General features: G+C 43.0%; 1 protein-coding gene across 41 annotated transcripts in view; it reads right to left on the bottom strand.

Annotated features, from left to right (window-relative positions):
- LRRFIP1 (LRR binding FLII interacting protein 1) overlaps nt 1–19,867 on the bottom strand; it is a 195,748-nt gene that overhangs the window by 22,220 nt on the left and 153,661 nt on the right. For 18 of the 41 annotated variants that reach the window (XM_072640641.1, XM_072640638.1, XM_072640637.1 and 15 more), the window contains 7 exons: nt 16,944–17,021; nt 9,556–9,591; nt 8,977–9,102; nt 7,641–7,712; nt 4,284–4,454; nt 3,392–3,484; nt 2,370–2,462 (listed from right to left, as the gene is read on the bottom strand). In XM_072640641.1, the coding sequence (XP_072496742.1) occupies nt 2,370–2,462; nt 3,392–3,484; nt 4,284–4,454; nt 7,641–7,712; nt 8,977–9,102; nt 9,556–9,591; nt 16,944–17,021 (669 nt within the window). The remainder of the gene's footprint in view (nt 1–2,369; nt 2,463–3,391; nt 3,485–4,283; nt 4,455–7,640; nt 7,713–8,976; nt 9,103–9,555; nt 9,592–16,943; nt 17,022–19,867) is intronic. The other 23 variants (XM_072640629.1, XM_072640625.1, XM_072640622.1 and 20 more) reach the window with 7 other exon arrangements.

A 19,867-nucleotide genomic window follows, 5' to 3' on the forward strand; every position in this document is an offset into this window, starting at 1 on the left:
AAGTGACAATCTGTATTGGGAAAGGGAGTTTTCTCACCCAAAAGTTCCCTATCCTTAACATAGCCCAGTTTACAGAAATGCTATGGCTTTCTCCATAGCCTGGGGATGAGCAATGATTGGAAGCCACAAACTTGGCTATGTGACCAATAACAGAGAAGGACAGGTACTGGTGGGGGCTCTCCACCTGGGGATGAGGGAACTTTAAAAAAAAAAAAAAGCTTTTTGATAGCTAGATTTCACTGTATTTGGTTTCTTTTGTAATGCTACACATTTCAAGTGTTTACAAATATGATTCTGAGAAGGGCTCTGCAGGCTCCCTCAGGCTGCCAAAGGGATCCATGGCAAAGGAAGGGCCCCAGCCCCTGATCGAAGCTCCTGGGATTTAATCTTCTGGAAGATCCACATATTTAGGTTCTATATTGATTTGAGAAGTCTCTCTTGAGCATCACATACCATGCCTTTCTCTATGTGCACAGACACATTATATCTTTCTCTCTTTACTTCTCTCTCATCTCTCTGTAGCTACCTATCATGTTGACCTATTATCTAGCTACCTATGTATATATATATGTATGCACACATATGTATATGCACACAGATATTATCTATGTATATATATGTGTATTTATTATGCACATAACATTATGAACTATCACTCTACCTATCCACTCATGATCTCTATTTACTTATCATCAATCTTTTGATTTATCTATTGATCTGTCATCTATCTACCTATGGATATAGGCATGAACAGATATTATCCACCAATCTCTCTACGTACCCATTTATCCATGATTGAGTGATCAATCTATGTCCCAAAAGTCTTAGTTGAGTTTGACGCTACTAAAGTTTAATTGCATCGGACTTTTGGGACAGCATGTCTATAGTTTTGCATATACCCTATAGGTGTGTATCTGTGTATTTTTATTGTCATTGATTTTGTTCTGGATTCTTCATTTTTGGGAGCTCCAAATGAGGGAACTCCCTGTTTCATGCAGGCTGGCACCTGCTTAGTGCCTTCCCATCTTAGTGGGTTGTTGGGGGGCACTGAATGGTGAGGTGATTTATCCTGGTCACACAGCTAGTCTGCGTCAGAGGTGAGACACGAACCCAGGACCTGAGCTAGCTCTGACCCCAGAATGCAAAGCACAACAACTTTTTGAGTGAGTTACTGAATGTGTAAGTGAAGGCTGGTCTACGCATGTTTATCAAAGAATGGCCAAATGCTTAGCTGCCTGGGAGGGTTAAGAAGTGTTCTATGGTAGGCACCATGTTCACCCAGAGTTGTCTAGCAGCAAGGGGAAAGAACACTGGACTCCAGAGTCAGGGGAGGCCTGGATTCTGCCAGGGGTGTGACCCTGGACAAATCCCTCCATCTCCCTTCTCCTGGGTACTCATGGGTAAAACGGGCATAGTTATACCAGCAGTGTCCACCAACTGGAGTCCTTGGGTGGACCGACTGTGCTAATGGCCGTGATAAGTCTTAGAGGGGAAGACGGTGGTTGGCAGGCCTCTGCCTCCACGTCTCTTTTCTTTACGTTTATGATTTAATTTGACCAAATGAGATAACAAGCAAAATGCATTACAAATCTTAAAGTGCTATTAACTAATACCTATAAAATGTATTTCACTTAAGTGCTATAAAGTAATAGCTACAAATGTTAGCTATTATTGTGATTGCTGTTATCATCGGCTGGTATGATGCCAAAGCAAAGGAAATACTGTGGAGAAGAAAACCCCAGAATTCCAGCAATAGAAGGGACCTTGGAAGCACCTAATCCAACCTGTACCTGAAGAAATAGCTTCTGTACTATACCCCAACAAATGGCCATGCTTGGATGTTTCCTATGATGGTGAGCTCCCTCCCATTTGAGACAGCCCCCGTCCTCCTTGGGGACAGCGTTCACAGAGGGTGTATCTTAAATGATAACCATATGGCTATTGGTAATTCAGTGCCCTGGAAGTCACAGCACAGGGCTTTCAAGATCTTGGGAACTTAGACACAAAGTTAGAAGGGACCTTAGAGGTCATCTAACCCAGCTCCTTCATTTTACAGAAAAGGAAACTGAGGTCCAATGAGGGAAGCAGATTTAAATCTAGGTCCCCTGATTCTGAATCCCACACTCTTTCCACCACACCAAGTCGATTAGTCTTTGACCTTCAATGCTTGCCTAAAGTCCCTTTACATTTTGAATTAAAGATTAATTCTGGGCATTTCATTCATGCATGGAACCCTAACCATTGAATAACACAGACTCAATGTGTGGGCCTACACATACTACCTTTAAAAGAAAACTAATTTTGTTTTATATGTTGGTTAAGCAGGCAGTTTGTTCAAACACATTTCTAAAGATTTGAGAGGTTCCTACCCCTATCTTTTTGTCTTTCCATTCTATTGTTTCCTGAAGATCAGAAATCTCCCTGATATAACTCTCCTGTTTCTGCTGCAGTTGCCGGATTTCCTGAGGGACAGGAGCAGAGAAGACAGAAAGCAGATTAAGGGTTAAACAGGCAGAAAGAAAAGACCAAGGACCCTTGGGGGCAATTCTGCCTCAGGGGACCAAGGGAAGCAGGAGAAAGAAAGTCCTTCCAGATGTTGGGGGATTGGGTTGGCACTAGCCAGGAAAAGGCTATATGATTTCTCAGCTGCATTCCAACCACTGTGGAAGCTGAGATTGGCAGATTTCTTGACCAGTTGAGTTCTGAGCCACAGTGGGCTAAGCCAATCAGGTGTCTGCACCAAGTCAGCCATCAGGAGGGTGAGTCCATGGGAATGGTGGGCCATTAGGTCTCCTGAGGCGGCCCATGTCAGAAATAGAGCATCAGCAAAGTCAGGCCATGAGTGGTTGCTGTACTTCCAACCTGGGTGAGACCCCTGTCTTCTAATAACCCAGGGTAAGGGTGTTCAATTCATCAAGACTTTGTAAAATGCCTGCTCTGGGCTCACATTGGGCCAGGTAGGTGGGTGCAGCTCCACCCTTCCCTCTCCTCATCTTCCTACTTCTCAGGGCTAAAAGGAAACCCAGGAAGCAACAGCTATTTGGTTGGCTGGCACAGTTTAATCCATTCATTCTAACCATTAAGAAACTTGAGAACATTTACCAGCTAAAACACTGGCATCTTGGTAAAGGGGGAAATCTGAGTAATGTTAAACCAAAATTAATCAAAAATAAAATGATCAATAATAAACAATTATCAAAAACATATGTAAGAATTAATTTAAAAACCAAACTCCAAACCCTGGAATCTCTTTCAGGGAAGCCCGTGGGGTGAGGGTCCAGAATGATCCAAACTCTCTATTTCTCCCCAAGCCTGTCGTGTCACTGCCATTCTTGGCCCTGATGGGATGACCTGGTGCCCAAGCAAAAGGGGGACACACTAAGCTACTTACTGCGAGCATCTCTTCCCTTTGTTTTAAGGCCTCTTTTGCTTCAGCAAATTGGAATTGTAACACACTGTGGGCATGCTTCTGTCTTTCAAATTCCTGTAAAGGACAAACACAAGAAGAGAGGAAGGTGAACTCCCCAAAGCGGGGACTATTCTAGTAATTGTCCCAAGGTCTAGCACATAGTAGGTGCTTAAAATGTGATGGCGGAATAATTCCTTTACTGTGACAAAAGCACTTGACAAAAAATGGAGCACCTCATCATTCTGTAAAATCTCATCAACTCTGGGATGCCCCCTCATCTCTATCATCCTCATCCCTCTGCCCCTCTGATGACCGAAACCCAAACCCCCACACTTAAGGAGAGCTTAGCTCTGCCCTCAGTTGGTTGTGCACCTCTGCAATCTCTTCACCATGTCTAGCACTGGGTACCCTCCTCCACCCTCCAAGGAGTAAAGGGTCTAAGTTTTTAAAAGTTTGTTCTGAAGTGATCCTTTTCCACTAAAGTTTGTATTTTATGATATAAGAACATTGTTTTGTAACAATGTGATAAAAAGGAAGCAAATGCCTTAAGAAAGTGTCCTATTTGCCCTTGAAAAATAATTTCACAAATATAAAAAGATTCTGTAATTTTCTTGTGGAAAAATCTGATTTGGATTTAAGTGTCAATGAAAGCATTTCCCAGAAATTCCTGGGTTCAGTTGGGCTGGGTTGGGGGAAGGGAAAGGGACAAGACCAGGGACTGAAGGGTTTTATTTTTAGAAGAAATAACCAAGACTTAGCCATGGGCTTTAAACCCCAATCCAAGCTGATCCCATTCTCCCTCTCCCTTTTTCTCTATTTCCAAGAGTCCACTGTGGTCCAACTGTCCAGTTGAGGAAAATGGTGCCTCACTTACCTTGTTTTTCTCTTCATACTGTCTTCGAGATTCAGCCAACTGTTCTTCTAGTTCCAACAGTGCATCCTTTAGGGTGTCGACCTGGTACATGAAGTTCATCTTTTCATTGTCTAGCTGGGCATTAGAAACCATGGCCTTCTTGTATTTCTCCTCGACTTCAGCTAGGGAGTCCTGTGGAAACCATGCCATATTTGTGAAACTGAAGTGAGAGATTAAACTAAAAGATGATCATTAGTTGGATATTTCTTGGGAAGTTAATCTTTGTGAGGTAAGAGGAGGGAGGGAACAACTTGTTAGATCTTTAATCTGTTAACTGAAAAACATTAAATTAAATTAAATTAAAAATTTAATGGTCCAGGGAGGAAAAAGATTTTTAAATGGCAGTCATCTTAATCAGGTCTCAAATTCAGACCCCATTTCTCGAAGGGAATCTACCACAAATAGTAATTTGAAGTTTGTAGTTTCCTGCTTTTCACTGTGTTATGCCTTTACCAACATCCTACCAGTTAAGTGACTTAGTTGTTAATAACCCAGTAGCTGGATCACATATTCATCAAGATGGCAGACATCTACAAAATGGAAAGAGCTCTTCATCTGTGGCAGTATGTTAGCTTGAAAAACGAAGGGATCCCGCCATATGCAATATCTGAAGCCTCACAGTCTTCTAATGGTACCAGTGCTGCTACAGGGTCTTGTTAATTTAGCACCCAAAGGTGCCCACTGTTGGAATTACACCGAATTCTTCACTGTTTCCAAGATAGGAGTAAGGAAAGTCTGGATAAGTACCTTGGAGAGTCAGAGAACATGGCTTCAACTATGCTACCTGTCAGACCTTGGGGCAAGCCATCTGACCTCTCTGGGTCTCATTTTCCCTAACTTGTCAGATGAAGGGACTGGGACAATAAGAGGGTCTTTCAGGTCTCTTCTAGCTCTAAATCTATGGTCCCAAGATCCTCAGGTAACCTCTCGGTAGGAACTAAGGCATTTATCAATTTGTAAAATATTTTCACTAAAATGATAGAACCTTACATCCAGCCTGTACTTCAACTCCTGTTTCATGAACAGCTTTTATAAATGACTAATTAGTTTTGGATACAACACTGGCTTGTGAACCACCATCATTTATGGGAAGCCTGGAGGGCCAGTCCAGTGTGTACTCTTAGTATTCTTAGCATGGGCTGAGAAGGTTCTTTAGCTAAAAGGATGGCTCAGCTTGATAGCAGAGAGGACATGTAAGGAATCATGGGATCCCTAGAAGACTGTACTTGAGGGTAGGCAAGGGGCTATTTTTCACCTCTCTGTAGGATGAGGATGTATTAGATTACAAAGTGTAGAAAAGGCAGAGGCAGGAACAGCTAAGTGGGTTTAAATCCTGGCTCTGATAATTATTGGCTGTGTGACTTTGGATAAGTGACTTCCTCTTGCAAAGCCTCAGTTAACACATCTGTAACGTAAGGATAATAACAGCACCTAGCTCACACTGTGTGTAAGATATTTTGCAAATTCCACAATTCCTCCTGAAGACCTGTCCCTGTGAGCATCATCTCATCCCTAGCATAGCACCTGGCCTGGAGTGAGCACTTAATTTAATGGATGAGAATTCTGATGAGCTATCTATCCCCCTTCCTGCTCTGCCCTCCCTCCTCAGGAATATTCTGAATGTTACAACCACAAATAAGGGAGTAAGCCTGCCAGTGCAGAGCTGGTACCATTTAACTCCCAAAGTAGAAATTGGGGAAGATGGGGAGCCCCTGAGTAGGGTGGGTTAAGAATGTGGTCCCTACATAGACCAAGAGGTCTTACTCCTTGGCATCCAATCTTTGAGGCTGTTACCCTCAGGTCATATTTGAGGTGGTGCCCAGATGGCCAATCGTGCAAGTGATGGGTTGGCCATGTATCTTTTACTCAATTAACTCCACCCCCCTCGCCTGCCCTGCAGGGTGCTGCTACCTGCTCTGGTGTTCTCTCCTAGGGGGAGGGTTAGAGAAGGGAAGAGACTTTGAGAGACTGAGGTAGCACTGTGCATAGGAAACCCGGAAAGACCCGTGTTCAAATTCTGCCTCAGATATTTCCTGGATCATCTCTCTCACCTGGAAAATGACAGGATGGGACTCAATGGTCTCTCAGATCCCTTCCAGGTCCTAACCTATGATCCAGTCACTTACAAACTATTACTAGATCACAGAGATCCCAACCTACTTGAGCTAAAAATAAAAAAAAAGCTAAACCAGAATAAAATCATGCCACAATCTATAACTAATACACTTTTCCAGATAACCTCATAAACTCTGCATATCTAATATCTATCTATAGCTAATACATATCTAATACAGCTTATATCTAATACAACTTTCCATGTAACCTCATAAACCCTGCATATCCAAACTCAGGGGGCTGAGATGCTCCTCTGATGGATCCATTTCAAAGGCCCTGCCCCTAGAAAGTCTTATCAGTGACTTCTCTCAGCTAAATTCTCTTCCCCGTGATTTCGAAACAGTTACTGAAAAGCATGTGCTTTGTCCTTTCCTCAGGTCTAGCCACAACAAGTGAGTGTACAGGGCCAGAGAGGACAGTCCGGTTCATGTGAGTGAGACCTTATCAACATTCTCACTTGTAATAGCAACATCTGATTTTAAAGGCACATGCTGAAGTGCCCTCGGACAAATTCAACAGAACACAGATTCTGATCTATTACCAAGGAGCCAGACACACTAGTGGAGGGATTGTCACCCACCTAAAACTCACCAGGAGGAACCTTTTGTGAAGTTTGTGAGGAGAAACTTCTTTTTGTGAGGCCAATATGAACCAAAGAGGTGATAAGAGTCTCAGCTTGGGTCTGTTAAAAATGTTTAGTTCTTCCTAAAATGCGCCCCCCTCCCAAGAGTATGCTGAGATCCCTCAATTCTGCTAGGTTTGGGTGCAGAAAGCCCCAGTTGGATTCCCTCCAGCCTGCTGGAACCCTAACACCCACTGTCCAACCACAGTCCTAGGTCATCATGTGAGTAACAAAATCTGGATGTATCATCCGTATGGAAATGCAGGGTCAAGAGAGGGATCCACTCAACATGCAGAAAACCAAGCTTTAAAAAGGCCCCAGGGCATGCACCAGGGAGCATGCTAGTGACACTTCTACCAAACCATTTTGACGTGAGATGATGTACACTCTCTGTTTGGAAAGATGACTGACTAATGGGAAATCCAATGGGGGTGGCATTCCTGTCTCTCTACGCGAAGTTTTAAAGAAAAACTCCCAACATGGTTTTGGTGAAGAGCACTCAGAGGCAGTTTTAATTCTGACAAAGTTAGGCTGGGTTAATGTCATCCATCACACATGGCTGCCATGCAGCCAACAGATACCTTCATTTCTTTCAGACCCTGCATGTATTTGCCTTCTACATCCTGAATCTGGTCCTTTAACTCATTGATCTCCTGAGGAAAATGGCAAGAAGAGGAAAGGACGTCACAGCAATAGACTGACAAAGGTCACAAGAAACTCTGGGCTGACACAGGCTTCTGGGATGGGCATTTCCTGCCCGGAGATGAGTTTCAGCTGCTAGTTTCCCAAAGGGCAAAACTTACATAAAATTATTAAAATACGTGAACGCAGAAATGAGGACAATACCTTCTGTGATGTTGTTTTAGGATTTTGGAAAACACCGAAAGTCTCCCATGGAATTGCTCAGCATATGGGGTCAAGGGTGCGGATTCAAATCTCCATTCTGCGGCTTATGACTCATGTGACTTTGGGCGGGTCATTTTACCCTGGGCCTGTTTCTTCTTTTACAAAATGAGGGGATTGGAAGAGGCAACAACTTAGGGCTGACCCCTGGGAAATGGCGCCTCATAGGGACAGATACCATTGGAATGGAGGCAAAACTATTTTCCTCAAATAATCTTAAAATAACATTCTTTCAAAACAGAAAAATTCAGCCCTTTTGACCTAGCTTGTACTTGGATGTTTCTTAATGATCGCTTAATTATAACTTAATGCCCCTTGTGCACTTTGGGAGGCAGCCCTACAAACAGGATCAGTTACAGCTGGTTATCTCTTGGTCCCAGCCCCTTCCCCACTCCCATCTCCTCTATCCACACCCTCCCTCAACATTATCTTCACCATAATCCTCACCATTATGATAAAAGAATTGGTTGAATAAGCTCCTGAAAGGTGAGGACTATGGGTTTTTTTTCAATATCCCCAGCATTTGGCACACAGCAGGGGCTTAATAAGAGCTTAAAAATCATTTGAATATAAACTTTGATTCAGACCCAGAACTCTTTGGTTTCTGTATCTCCAGTGTCTGGCATAGCAGGCACACAATAGGCCCTTAACAAAGTGCTTGCAGATGGACCATAAGCTCCCTGTAGGCAGGGACTTGCTTTCATCTCTATATGTGCAGTGACTAGCCCAGTGCTTAGCCCATGGGAGGTGCTGAACAATGTTCAACCTGGTGATGGATCTGCCTGCATCATGTTTATGACTAAAAATTTCATTAATACCCACAGTGACTTTTGCACAGTATGGAACACACTGCTCTGAAGTCTCTTCTATAACTACAAGTTGTTGGGTCTCCCACTCAGACTCTTTTTCTGTTTCTGGACAAATGCAGTGAGAGAAACATGAGAGGAGGCAGAGGGAGAAAAAAGGCTCCCCTAATTCTTGGTGGCTGGTAGGAACCATTCAATTATATCTTACCTTGATTTCCCTCATGGAGGCCTCAGTGTCCACAGAGATTGAGGTGTCCCCACTGCCCCTTCGAGAGGAGGTTCCTCCCAGAGAGGCCAATGTGGCTGCTGATAAGCTGGGCATGTTACGAGATCCCTAAAATATTTTAAGAGACCACTTTCAGAACTGAAAATTGTCTTCTCCTATCCAGTGGATCAAACAGTTTCTAAACCCACACGAATGATTATAAACACATCCCAATCCTTCATGGTGGTTTCTAAACCAGGAAATTGGCAGTTAGACAGTGGGTGGCCAGAAGCAAGAGGGCAGCTCAAAGCCAGCCCATCCCAAGATTTCATCAGTGGAGCCCTGAATTTGGCTTGCCACACACTCTGATCCTCTGGCCCAACATGGGAAGAAACATGCAGTGGGCTTGTTTTCCCAGGATTTCCCACAGCAACCCCATCTAATTCTCAGCTGCCTCTTCTCCTGTTCCCTGAAAGCCCAATAATACACTTTTCCTTGTCCATCTCATCTATGAATTCTGAAAGCTATAAAGTCCGAATTTTTAAAAATGACGAGACAAAAATATTACTAGAACCTACTCACCTTCTCAGCGAAGTCCTTTTCGGGCCTCTCTTCAACCTGTCAAAAAAAAAAAAAGAACTCAGTGAGCAAATATGAAATATTTTAAAGCAATAATTGGTTCATCTATATTTTCAGCTGGGTTTCCTTTGCTTGAGGTAGCTGTGTACCCTAGAGGATGAAGTGTGAAGCTTCTCAGACCTGAGTGTTTCAGACACGTACTAACTGTGAGAGCCTGAATAAGTCATATCACCACTGCCTGCCAGTTTCTCCATCTGTAAAACAGCACCTACCTCACAGTCGTTGTAAGGACTCACATTAAAGCATTTTGCAAATCACCGTGTTCTAGAAATGCTAATCAGTATTCATTAAGAGTATTAAACCCACTTTGTGTGTGAGAGTTTTGCTTGCTGGGGCTGTACATACATTGATGTTTGTAAATGCAGCTTTACATTTTACCAAAATGACTGAAATTCATCTCATTTTTAAGGCTTGACCAACTATACACATAATTACATTTATAGAAGACAGAATGGAGAACAATTTTTATTTCACATGTGAAGGTTTCTTATTAGACCTGATTACAGATGATTACAGAATGACCAACAAGGGGAGCGATTTCAGAAACTGAATGTGGATCTGTTTTCTCATCATCTGATCAGCAGTTGACTTGTTCCTAAACTCTCCCTTTTTAGGAGAGACACACTCTCTAGTGCGCTCATGGCCCCCTCCTCTTTGTGTTGTGTTCTCCCATCAGAATGTAAGCTCTTTGAGGGCAGGGACTGTCTCGCTTATACAGAGAGCATCTGTGAAATGAGGAATAACTCCACAGGGTGTTGTGAGAATCAAATGAGATCGTAGCTGCTGAGTCATTTCAGTTGTGTCTCACTCTTCATGACCCTTGTAAGGGTTTTCTTAGTAGAGACACTGGAGTGGTTTGCCATTTCCTTCTCCAGCTCATTTTACAGAAGAGGAAACTGAGGCAAACAGGGTGAAGTGATTTGCCCAGGGTCACACAGAGAGTGAGCTTCAGGCTATATTTGAATCCAGATCCTTCTGACTCCAGGGCTGGTGCTCTATCCACTGTGTTACCTCATTGCCCATCAAAAGAGATTGTGGATATAGAAGTTCTATAAGCCTTAAAGTATTATAGCTTATTATTATGTTAATATAATTATATTATATAATAAGTTATTATTATGAATGAGCTAACTAAGCATAATTTCCACTGTCAGAGGGACAGATGCCTTTAATATGGTTGTCCTAAATAATGTCCAACAAAAAACAGGTGACAATCTCTCTCTCTCTCTCTACCTCTCCATCTCTGTCTGTCTCTCTCTCTCTCTTCAGGCATCTCCCACCCAAGTGAAGCTGATATTTCAAAACTCCATTTGAAATAAAGCAAGTTCTTCAGAAGGACCCTTCCACAAGGTCAGCCTTGTTTTCAGAGCTGGCACCCACTAAGAAAATCCAGTAACATAAGCCTTGGTGCTATTGGGAGCCAGGTTGGAGCGACCAACTCCATCGTCCCAAATATGGAATTACTGCCTGTTTTTTAACAAAACGAAACCCCTGGAGCTTTTGGACACTTGATCTGAACTGTTTGCTTATTTTGGTTTATACAGACATACCAATTTAACCCTTTGTGTGCTGCATTAGTGAGTATTTAAAAGTTGACTCCTACCTTGACCCAGCAGCCACTCAAGTGTTCCCCAAGTAATTTATTCGCCTAGAACATGGTGCCAGTGGGGTTCCCCTTTGATTTCAGTTGTATGTATAGTGTTTCTTCACCTTGAACAAGTCCCTTAATGTATGAGTCACAGGCAACTCATATGCTGAATTGGGGGGGGGGGGGTCCTGAACCCGGGGCCCAAGGACCTGTGGAAAGATTTCAGGGGGTCCATGACCCTGCATGGGAAGAAGTTACATCTTCATTTTTACTAAACTGTAATTGGAAATTAGTCTTTTCTTTCATAAGGAATGAGGGCAAGTAGTGAAAAGCCTGTGCTCTGAGGGATTGATTGTTTGGAACTGTGGAGAGACTTCCTTAGCAGACCAAATGAAAGGCCAGCTGAATTAATCAACAAACATTTATTAAGAGCTTACTGTGTGCCAGCCAGGCACTGTATCAAGCACTGGGGACAATAAGAGGAGGGTGGACAACAGGTCCTGCCCTCAGGTGCTTACGTTTTAGAAATAGCATGGAAACATCTAGGCAGGTACACGGCACATGCAGAGAAGATGGAGAGGAGAAACGACTTTGGGAGGAGAAGACAGTAAGGACTGGGGGGAACCATGAAGCCTCCAGTGGAAGGAAGGATTTCTACTGAGACTTGAAGGAAGTCAGGGAAATAAGAGGTGGCAAGGTGAGTGGGTACAGTGTTCCTGGTGTGGGGCACAGCCATGCAAAAGTACGGAGAGAGGAGATGACAGAAGGCCAGAGTGATGATAATCCAGACAAGAAAGTCCTCTGACAGATGGATTAATCTTTTATGCTGAGTTTCATGAATTCATCAAACTCCTGTTGTTGCCAAAGTGGACTTCCTGAATACCCCTTTGCATCATATCAGTCTACTCCTCTCCACTGACTTTCATCTTATACACAGGCCCACCCAGGCCCATTTCTGTAGGGTGTGCATCCAAAGAATTTAATTTTTGAAGGCAAACACTTGTTGAATATTCAATTTAAAAGGATGTTATTTTTTTTATCAAAGAATCTTAAACAAAGAACATAACATCCAAATTTTATTTAAAAAATGCCAACTCTGACCAAAGTTGTTTCTAACTAACCAATCAGACCTTGAAATGTGCACCTGCTCTGCGCTTTTAGCTTCTAATAGCTCTGAACACCAACACAACAAGGAGGGACTCGGTCTATTTGGATAGACAGTGCCCAGCGCTGCGCCAAGTGCCATAGGACCAACAATCACTGGCCTTCAAGAGCTTAACGTCCACCCAGCGTTTGCTTAAACCTTTCCCCTGTTCTTGACTGGCCTCTGCCTCCCCTTTGCCATGAAGAGCCAGCAGAGAGTTTCAGGACTGTGGACCGTAGGTGGAGCCTCTTAAATAATATGATTTTAACTTCTACCACCCTCGCCTGTGCCAACCAGAGCCCTGGGGTCACATGCTGGCCAAGCCAGAGAAAACAAAGCATCCAAAGGAATGGCTGGCATCCCAGGCAGCAAGGGGGAGGCTAAAGAGGAGGAGGGCTGGCCTTGATAGACATCGGATCACCCTTTCTTGCTCCCCAGACAAGAAGCCAAGCAGGGAAGAGAGAAGGGATGTGGGGGTGGTCAAGCCACTAGACCTGGCAGACAAGGTCATGGGGCTGCAGGCACCAGGTGTCCCCAGAGACTGGGAACACCGCCCTCCCTCCTGGCAGGCTCCACGTCCCATATAGTCCTTCCAGAGCACAAGGGCCCCTAACACATTAGGGCTCCTTTGGGCCCACCTGGGCCTCTCCTCACACATGTGGACAGGCAGCTTCTGGAGGAATCTTCTCTGAGGATGCTCAGCTCCCAGGTCAGCCCCAGCTGCCAGTGCCTCTTTCTCCAAATGACCTTGAATTCACGTTGTGTATACTTCTTCCAAAAGAACGTACGCCCTCTGCTGGTCAGGTCAGATTCCTTCTTATATTCACACCCCCAGTTTGTCTAATATAAGTTTGGGGAGAGGCTGTGCCTCATCCCATGGAGCTGGGCTAGGCAGATACCAGCACATGTATAGTACGTGATAAATGTCCTGATTCTAGTCATCTTAATCACAAAGACGATGATTTCTATCCATTTTAACATTTCAAACATGGAAAGGGTTTTTCTTTTTTCCTTTAGGAATAAGAAGAGTTTCTCTAACATGAACCTCTAACATCCCCACTTTTTCAGGGGACCCAGGATGAGGACAGTTCAACAAGGATTGAGTTAAAAGAATCTCTGCTCCCTCCTCCCATAACCTCATTAATGCTTCTTAACCACACCCCACTGCACGTCAGTGTCCAGCTGATCAATCAGACATAAAGTGCTTGGTGAGTCACCGTATTACAACGTGAGTTCCCAGGGGACATTAAGCTTCAGGGTTCAAAAAACCATGGGCAGTTGGAGACCGTGCCCAAAGGTCACTTAATGGTGGTGTGCTGCTATGTGGGATGGAGCAAAGTCCAAACCAAATCTATGAACCTCTACTATGATCTCATAAGCCCAATCACCTCAAACAGGAACCCAACATAGACCATGTGCCTGTTTCATCTCGGTGTTCTGAATTCAGGCACTAGGTGGCAGACTTGTGTTGGGCCAACGTTAGCTTTTAGGACAAGGGGGAGAAAGTAAATGAGGTCATAGGAGTTATTGCAGAAGGGGTCCAATCTACCCATTCAGGGCTTTGAATGACAGAGCATTTTGTATTTGCTCCAGGAAGCCAAAGGAAGCCACAGGGGTTTGCAGAGTAGGGAGCTGACACTACAGAGCATATTGACATGGGATGCTTAGCCTGGGGAGAAGACAGACTTGGCCATAAGGGCTGCCAAATATTTCAAGGTTTATTGAACTCTAAGAGGGTTTGGTTTGTTCTGTGTGGCCCCAGAGGATAAAACTAGAAACAATGAATGGGGCTGAAGTTTAAAAGGCAGAGGCTGCAGAATAGGTGATAACAATGACAGCTGTTTGAGAGGTGGTGAGTTTCCCCTAGATGGAAGTCTTCAAGCAAACACTGAGTGAACACACTTAGCAGGTACGTCATAGACGCTTTCAGTTATGAATTGTACTGAAGGTGCCTCCTGAGGACCCTCCCCCTCCAGCTCAGTGTTGCCTCAGACATTCATTATCTGTGTGATCCTGGGTAAATAATTAAGTCACTCCAGTCTCAGTTTCTTCACCTGTAAAATGAGGATATTGATAGCACCTACTTCTCATGGTTGCTGTGAGGATCAAATGAGATCATATTTGTATAATACTTTGCCAGTCTTAAAGTATAATCATATGAAAATTAGCCAATATTATTTCCACTGACAATTTGTCTAATCAGGATGGCTAACACACATATTGGCATTCTCATATTGCTTGACCTACTTTTTAAGATAGGTTTCAAAATAACAGGAAAGACTCACATTTAACAAGTTTAAGTAAAATGAGATTTCTAGGTCGACAAGCTTAGGAAATACTTGTTATATGAAGAGTTTAACATAAGAAGGATGAGAATTTAAAAATACTTTGGAGGACCAGGCTGAATCTATCAATAGCACATTGCTTCCATGTCTAAAGAGACTGTAGGAGGAAAATGTTTATTTCAAAGTAAAAAAAAAGTTTGCATCAATTGACATGTCCAGGCCAGTTAAAAAAAAAGTCACCATCTCATTGTTTCAAAGGATCTGTAAAGAATTATGGCAAATAATATCTCCTCAAAAATACTTTCAGTTTACAATCCAGTTTACAATGATATCTCATTGTCAACTAAATACGTGCTCTTTTTAAAAATACTTCATTTTTTCCAGTTACACACGATATTCAACATTCATTTTTTAAAATGTTGAGTTCCAAATTCTCTCCTGCCCCTCCTCTTTCCTTGAAGTGAGCAGTTTGATATGGATTACACATATACAGTCATGCAAAACCTCTGTCTGTAATAGTCATAAGCATGTGCCCTTTAAGAACAGATACGTCATACAATGCATTTACTATCTGACTAATGCCATCCGCCTAAGTCTTTTAAATGAATACTCACTTAAATATAGATTCCCCATTTCTCAATGTCCTATAACAGAACATGGCTCTCTCCCCCTTTCCTAAACATAGCATGAAACACTTGGGAATAATGCAGAACATACACAGACTCCTAAAGCATAATACTTTCGATGTGAGGCATGTAGCAAAGAAGTGTCTGTAAATGAAGAGATCTTTGAACAAACCCCTTCAGATATGAACGGGGGCCAGTTTACTCTGATTTCAGGAATTGTTTCAGGTAATGAGAAAGAGGTAACCTAGAGTGGCCTTCATCTTCATTGTAAAATAATAATAATCCCTAACATTTATATGGTGCCTACTACGTCCCAGGCATTACAATAGTATCTTATTTGATCCTAAGAACAACCTTGGAAAGAAGGTTCTGCTATGATCACCATTTCACAAATATGGAAACTGAGGCAAACAGAGTTGAAGTGATTTGCCTAGGGTCACATAGTTAGTGTTTGAGGCTGTGTTAACTGAGGTCTTCTTGACTCCAGACCCAGCCCTCTGTGCACTCCTTGGTACCACCTAGCAGCCTGTCAAAAAATATAGTCTGTAACTGAAATATTCCAGATAAGGATTTTTTTTTCTTTCTTTCTCTTAGAAATGACAGTTGCTTCTACCTAAGCTGGGAGGAGGTGTGTCACAGAGGAAAGAGCCCTGGTTCTGGAGTCAAAGGGTAAGAATTCAAATCCTGCCTTTGATTTCTGTGTAACCTTGGGCAAGTTACTTAACCTGGGCAGGTCCCCCGGTTCTTCGCCTGTAAAATGAAGGGGTCCAATGACATGGCCTCTGAAACCCTGTTGGCTCTAGAGCTAAGATCTGATGATTATTCAGAATGGTTTGAAAATGAATGAGTCAAAGAGCAGCTAGGTGGCATAGTGGATAGAATACCAGCCCTGGAGTCAGGAGGACTTGAGTTCAAACCTGACTTGAGACACTTACTAGCTATGTTACCCTGGGCAATTCACTTACCCCTGATTGCCTCAAAAAACCAAAATGAATGAGGTACCAAGAAGGAAGTTTTCTGAATACCTAGAAGTCAACTGTTTCAGCAAGAACATTTTTTGACTTGAGCTATTTTTTATGGAAATCCATGAAAATATAATAGACATGTCTCTGTCTCCATAAGTATCACAGCACATACAGAATCTTTTCAGGATCACTGCTTACTTGGAACAACAATGCCACTGGCCTGCAAAAGGAGCTGGGGAGCCTAAAGAGAAATCACCACTTGACAACTGTCCATGTTTGAGCTGCAACCTAAAGTGAATTCTTGAAAAAGCCACCCCATTTTCAGCAATGTCCAATCAGTTGATGGCAGACTAGAAGGAATGGGTGAGAACCAGGAGAATCACAACATTTTTAGAGCTGACAGGTGAACTAGTTCAACTCTGTTGAGGAAAACCGAAATATAGAGAGGTTCATTTACTTACCCAAGGTCACACAGCTTAGCAGCAGAACCATTCCTTAGGAAACACACACAGCCATTGCATTGGCTCTTTATAAAACCTGGGAGTCACAAACAACACTAACAAAAACTCAGTGCCTGGTCTCAAGGAGCTGCCATTGATTCTGCTAATATCAAAAAACCACAATCTGCGGAGCTCCTGTTCCAGTTCTAACATGCCACACGAAAGGAAAGGAAGGAAGAAAAGATGAGAAAACAGAGCTAGAGAGAAATAAAAACATGCTCACCACTGGACTTGCACGAGCCGAGCTGGCTCTGGAGGACGCCCGTGATCCGGAGCCCAGGTAACCGCTGTACTCGGAAGGCTACCCACACGCACCCCAGAACACAGATGAGAGAAATAAAGGAGGGAAGTTAGCAGGAGGGCACAGACAGGAGAAGCAGTAGGTCCAGGGAAGGACGGGAACAGGAACAGGATGAGGACAATGTTAGAGACTTTTCACTCAAAGATGGCGGGCATAGACAGTGTAGTCAAATGAAACTCCAAGCAGAAAAGAAGGCTAAACAAGGCCACAGTGGATTTCTTAGGAAAGGCATCCAATCAATCCTAATCAGAGGAAACCCCCCCTCTCCCCCATTCTTTACAATAAGAGAACTGCCCATGGTCATTTAAACCAAAGCTTCCATTCGGATAGTGGCAAACATTACCCCATCAGCTTCCCTGTACCATCATTACCACTGTCCCTGTAAATAGGAACAAATTAGATTTACATTTTAATATGAACCCCAGCATACAGAAAGTAATTTTTATCTTGTTTATTTCACACAAAAAAAAAACAACCCAAGATCTGGCTTCAGATGTTGACTCATTCACCTAATATAGGATTCAATGAATGAAGCTAATGGATTATGTCGAGCATGAGGGCAGGGACCTCTTATTTATTTCTGTATCTCTATCCCCTAGAGAGCCAATCAACAAGCATTTATTAAGCACTTGTCCTAACAGCCTGGGTCCTTTAGATTAAGTAGGCACTGTAATGGTAATTACAAAATTTAAAGATCTTCCCCATCCATTAATGGGCCTGTCCATTAAGGGAAGTTTGATTAGGGGAGATTTGTTTTGTAGGAAGCCCCACTCCTTTTGTTAAATTTCTAATGAGGTACTGGTTCTCTAGGGTGGTGATGACCTCTGGCTCTGAAAAGTGTATAAATACTCTGAGGTGAGGTTTTATTTTGGGGCTTACTCACTAGAAGTGTTTGTTTGGCCAAATGAGACTTTGGGCAGCCTCTAAGGAGCTCCCCACCCCACTCCTTTGAAAACCCAGATGTTGGTGCTTCTGTCAGGAGGACCTGAGTTCAAATCTCACCTTAGACACTTGACACTCACTACCTGTGTGACCTTGGGCAAGTCACTTCACCCTAACTGCCTCATCCTGGGTCATCTCCAGTCATCCTGATCAATATCTGGTCACTGGATTCAGATGGCTCCGGAGGAGAAATGAGGCTGGTGACTTGCACAGCCCTCCCTCACTCAAAACAACGTCAAGTGCAAGTCATGTCATCATTTCTCTGATGGCATGGTCTTCTTCGGCAATAAAGGACGAACACACACACTATGAATGTATTGCTTATGGTCAGACAGTTGGAATTCCTGTTGATTTTTATTTCTCTGTATTTTCTCTGAAGTTCATGGTGCTGACTTTTCCCCCTGAACTAAGAGAATGATATACATGCTTGATTAAAGTGATTGTTGACAGATCTAAGAACCTGTACAGCAGGCCCTCCTGTGTATGCTGAGACAAAGGTGAAGTGACTTTCCCAGGTTTACACAGTCAGATCTGAACTTGGGGCTTCCTGACTCCGGGGCTGGGGCTGTACCATGAAGGCGTCCAAGAGTCCAGAGATACCATCCAGTCAAGCCCTCCCTCTTCATATGGAGAAACTGAAGGACAACAAAGTAAAATAACTTGCCCAAGGTTTCACGGATAGGAAGTAACTGAGATAGGATTTAAATTTTTATTTAGAAGGAACTAGAGTACTAGAAACGTGTTTTACTGGTAATAAATATGAGGAAATTATTTCTGATATCAATAAGAGAATCTGGTATCTATAGAATGCTTTCCAACAGTTTCTTGATTAAGCCTCAGCAACTTTCGAGGCAGATAATAAAAATAAAATGAATTACTCATGATCACTCAGCTAGCATGTGTTAGAGGCAGGATTAAAACTCAGGGCTTCCTGATGACAAGTCCCAGTGTTCTATATTTTACATTAGGCTTCCCCTTTATCAATCATTTCTTTAAATTGAGAAAGAAAAAGAAACTGAATCTGGGAGATATTTAAATTTGGAATTGGCTGATTAGCCAGACCCCATTATCACTGGTCCTACAAAAGGGTCTCCAGTGGAGTGCCTCAGGGATCTAAGCTTGGTCCTGTTCCATTTAATGTTTTCATCAATGACTTGAATAAAGATGCTTTGAATAAAAGTGCTTCCCTACTCTTCATGACATAAAGCCAAGAATGCATGCTACACCCTGACCAGCAATCAGGATCAAAAACACATTAACAATTTAGGCCCCTAGGGCTAAATTGACTAAGAGGAAATTTAATAAACCAAAATATAAAATCTCAGGCCTTTGTTCAGAAAGCAACTTTGCAAGTACCAGCAGAAGGAGGGCTTGGAACCATTTGAAAAAGAGCTGGAGTTCTAAGTGGAATGCAAGTTGGAGTAGGGACTGTTTTTTTTTTTCCCTTTCTATGTATTTAAGCCCATGGCCTGGCACATAGTAGGTGCTTAATAAATGCTTGTTGAATGACTTCAGTGGCATCGTAGGACTTGAGAAGTGATTTGCTCAGGGTCACACAGCCATTAAGTGTCCAAGGTGGAACATGAATCTATCTTCCTGGCTCACAGGTCTGTACCCTTTCCACTCCACCACACTGCATCTCATCAAAACTACCTGTCAGATGGTGCTAATTTTGTCAATGGTCAAAGAAGGATGTTGAAAAGGGAAACCTAGTTCTGCAGCCATCCATTTCAAGAAAGAAATGACCAAGCCCTGAGCCAAGCTCTTCCAGAGACGCAGGAGGTCAGAGCTCTGGGACATTAATCCTCCAGATGAAGTTAAAAGTATAAACAAAGTGAGATTCAATGGCAACAGAGAGGGTGGAGAGATCTGAAAAACCTTCCAATTCAGTGCCTGTCTTCATC

The sequence above is a fragment of the Notamacropus eugenii genome, chromosome 2 (assembly GCF_028372415.1).
Source record: "Notamacropus eugenii isolate mMacEug1 chromosome 2, mMacEug1.pri_v2, whole genome shotgun sequence".
In the NCBI taxonomy this organism is placed as follows: domain Eukaryota; kingdom Metazoa; phylum Chordata; class Mammalia; order Diprotodontia; family Macropodidae; genus Notamacropus; species Notamacropus eugenii.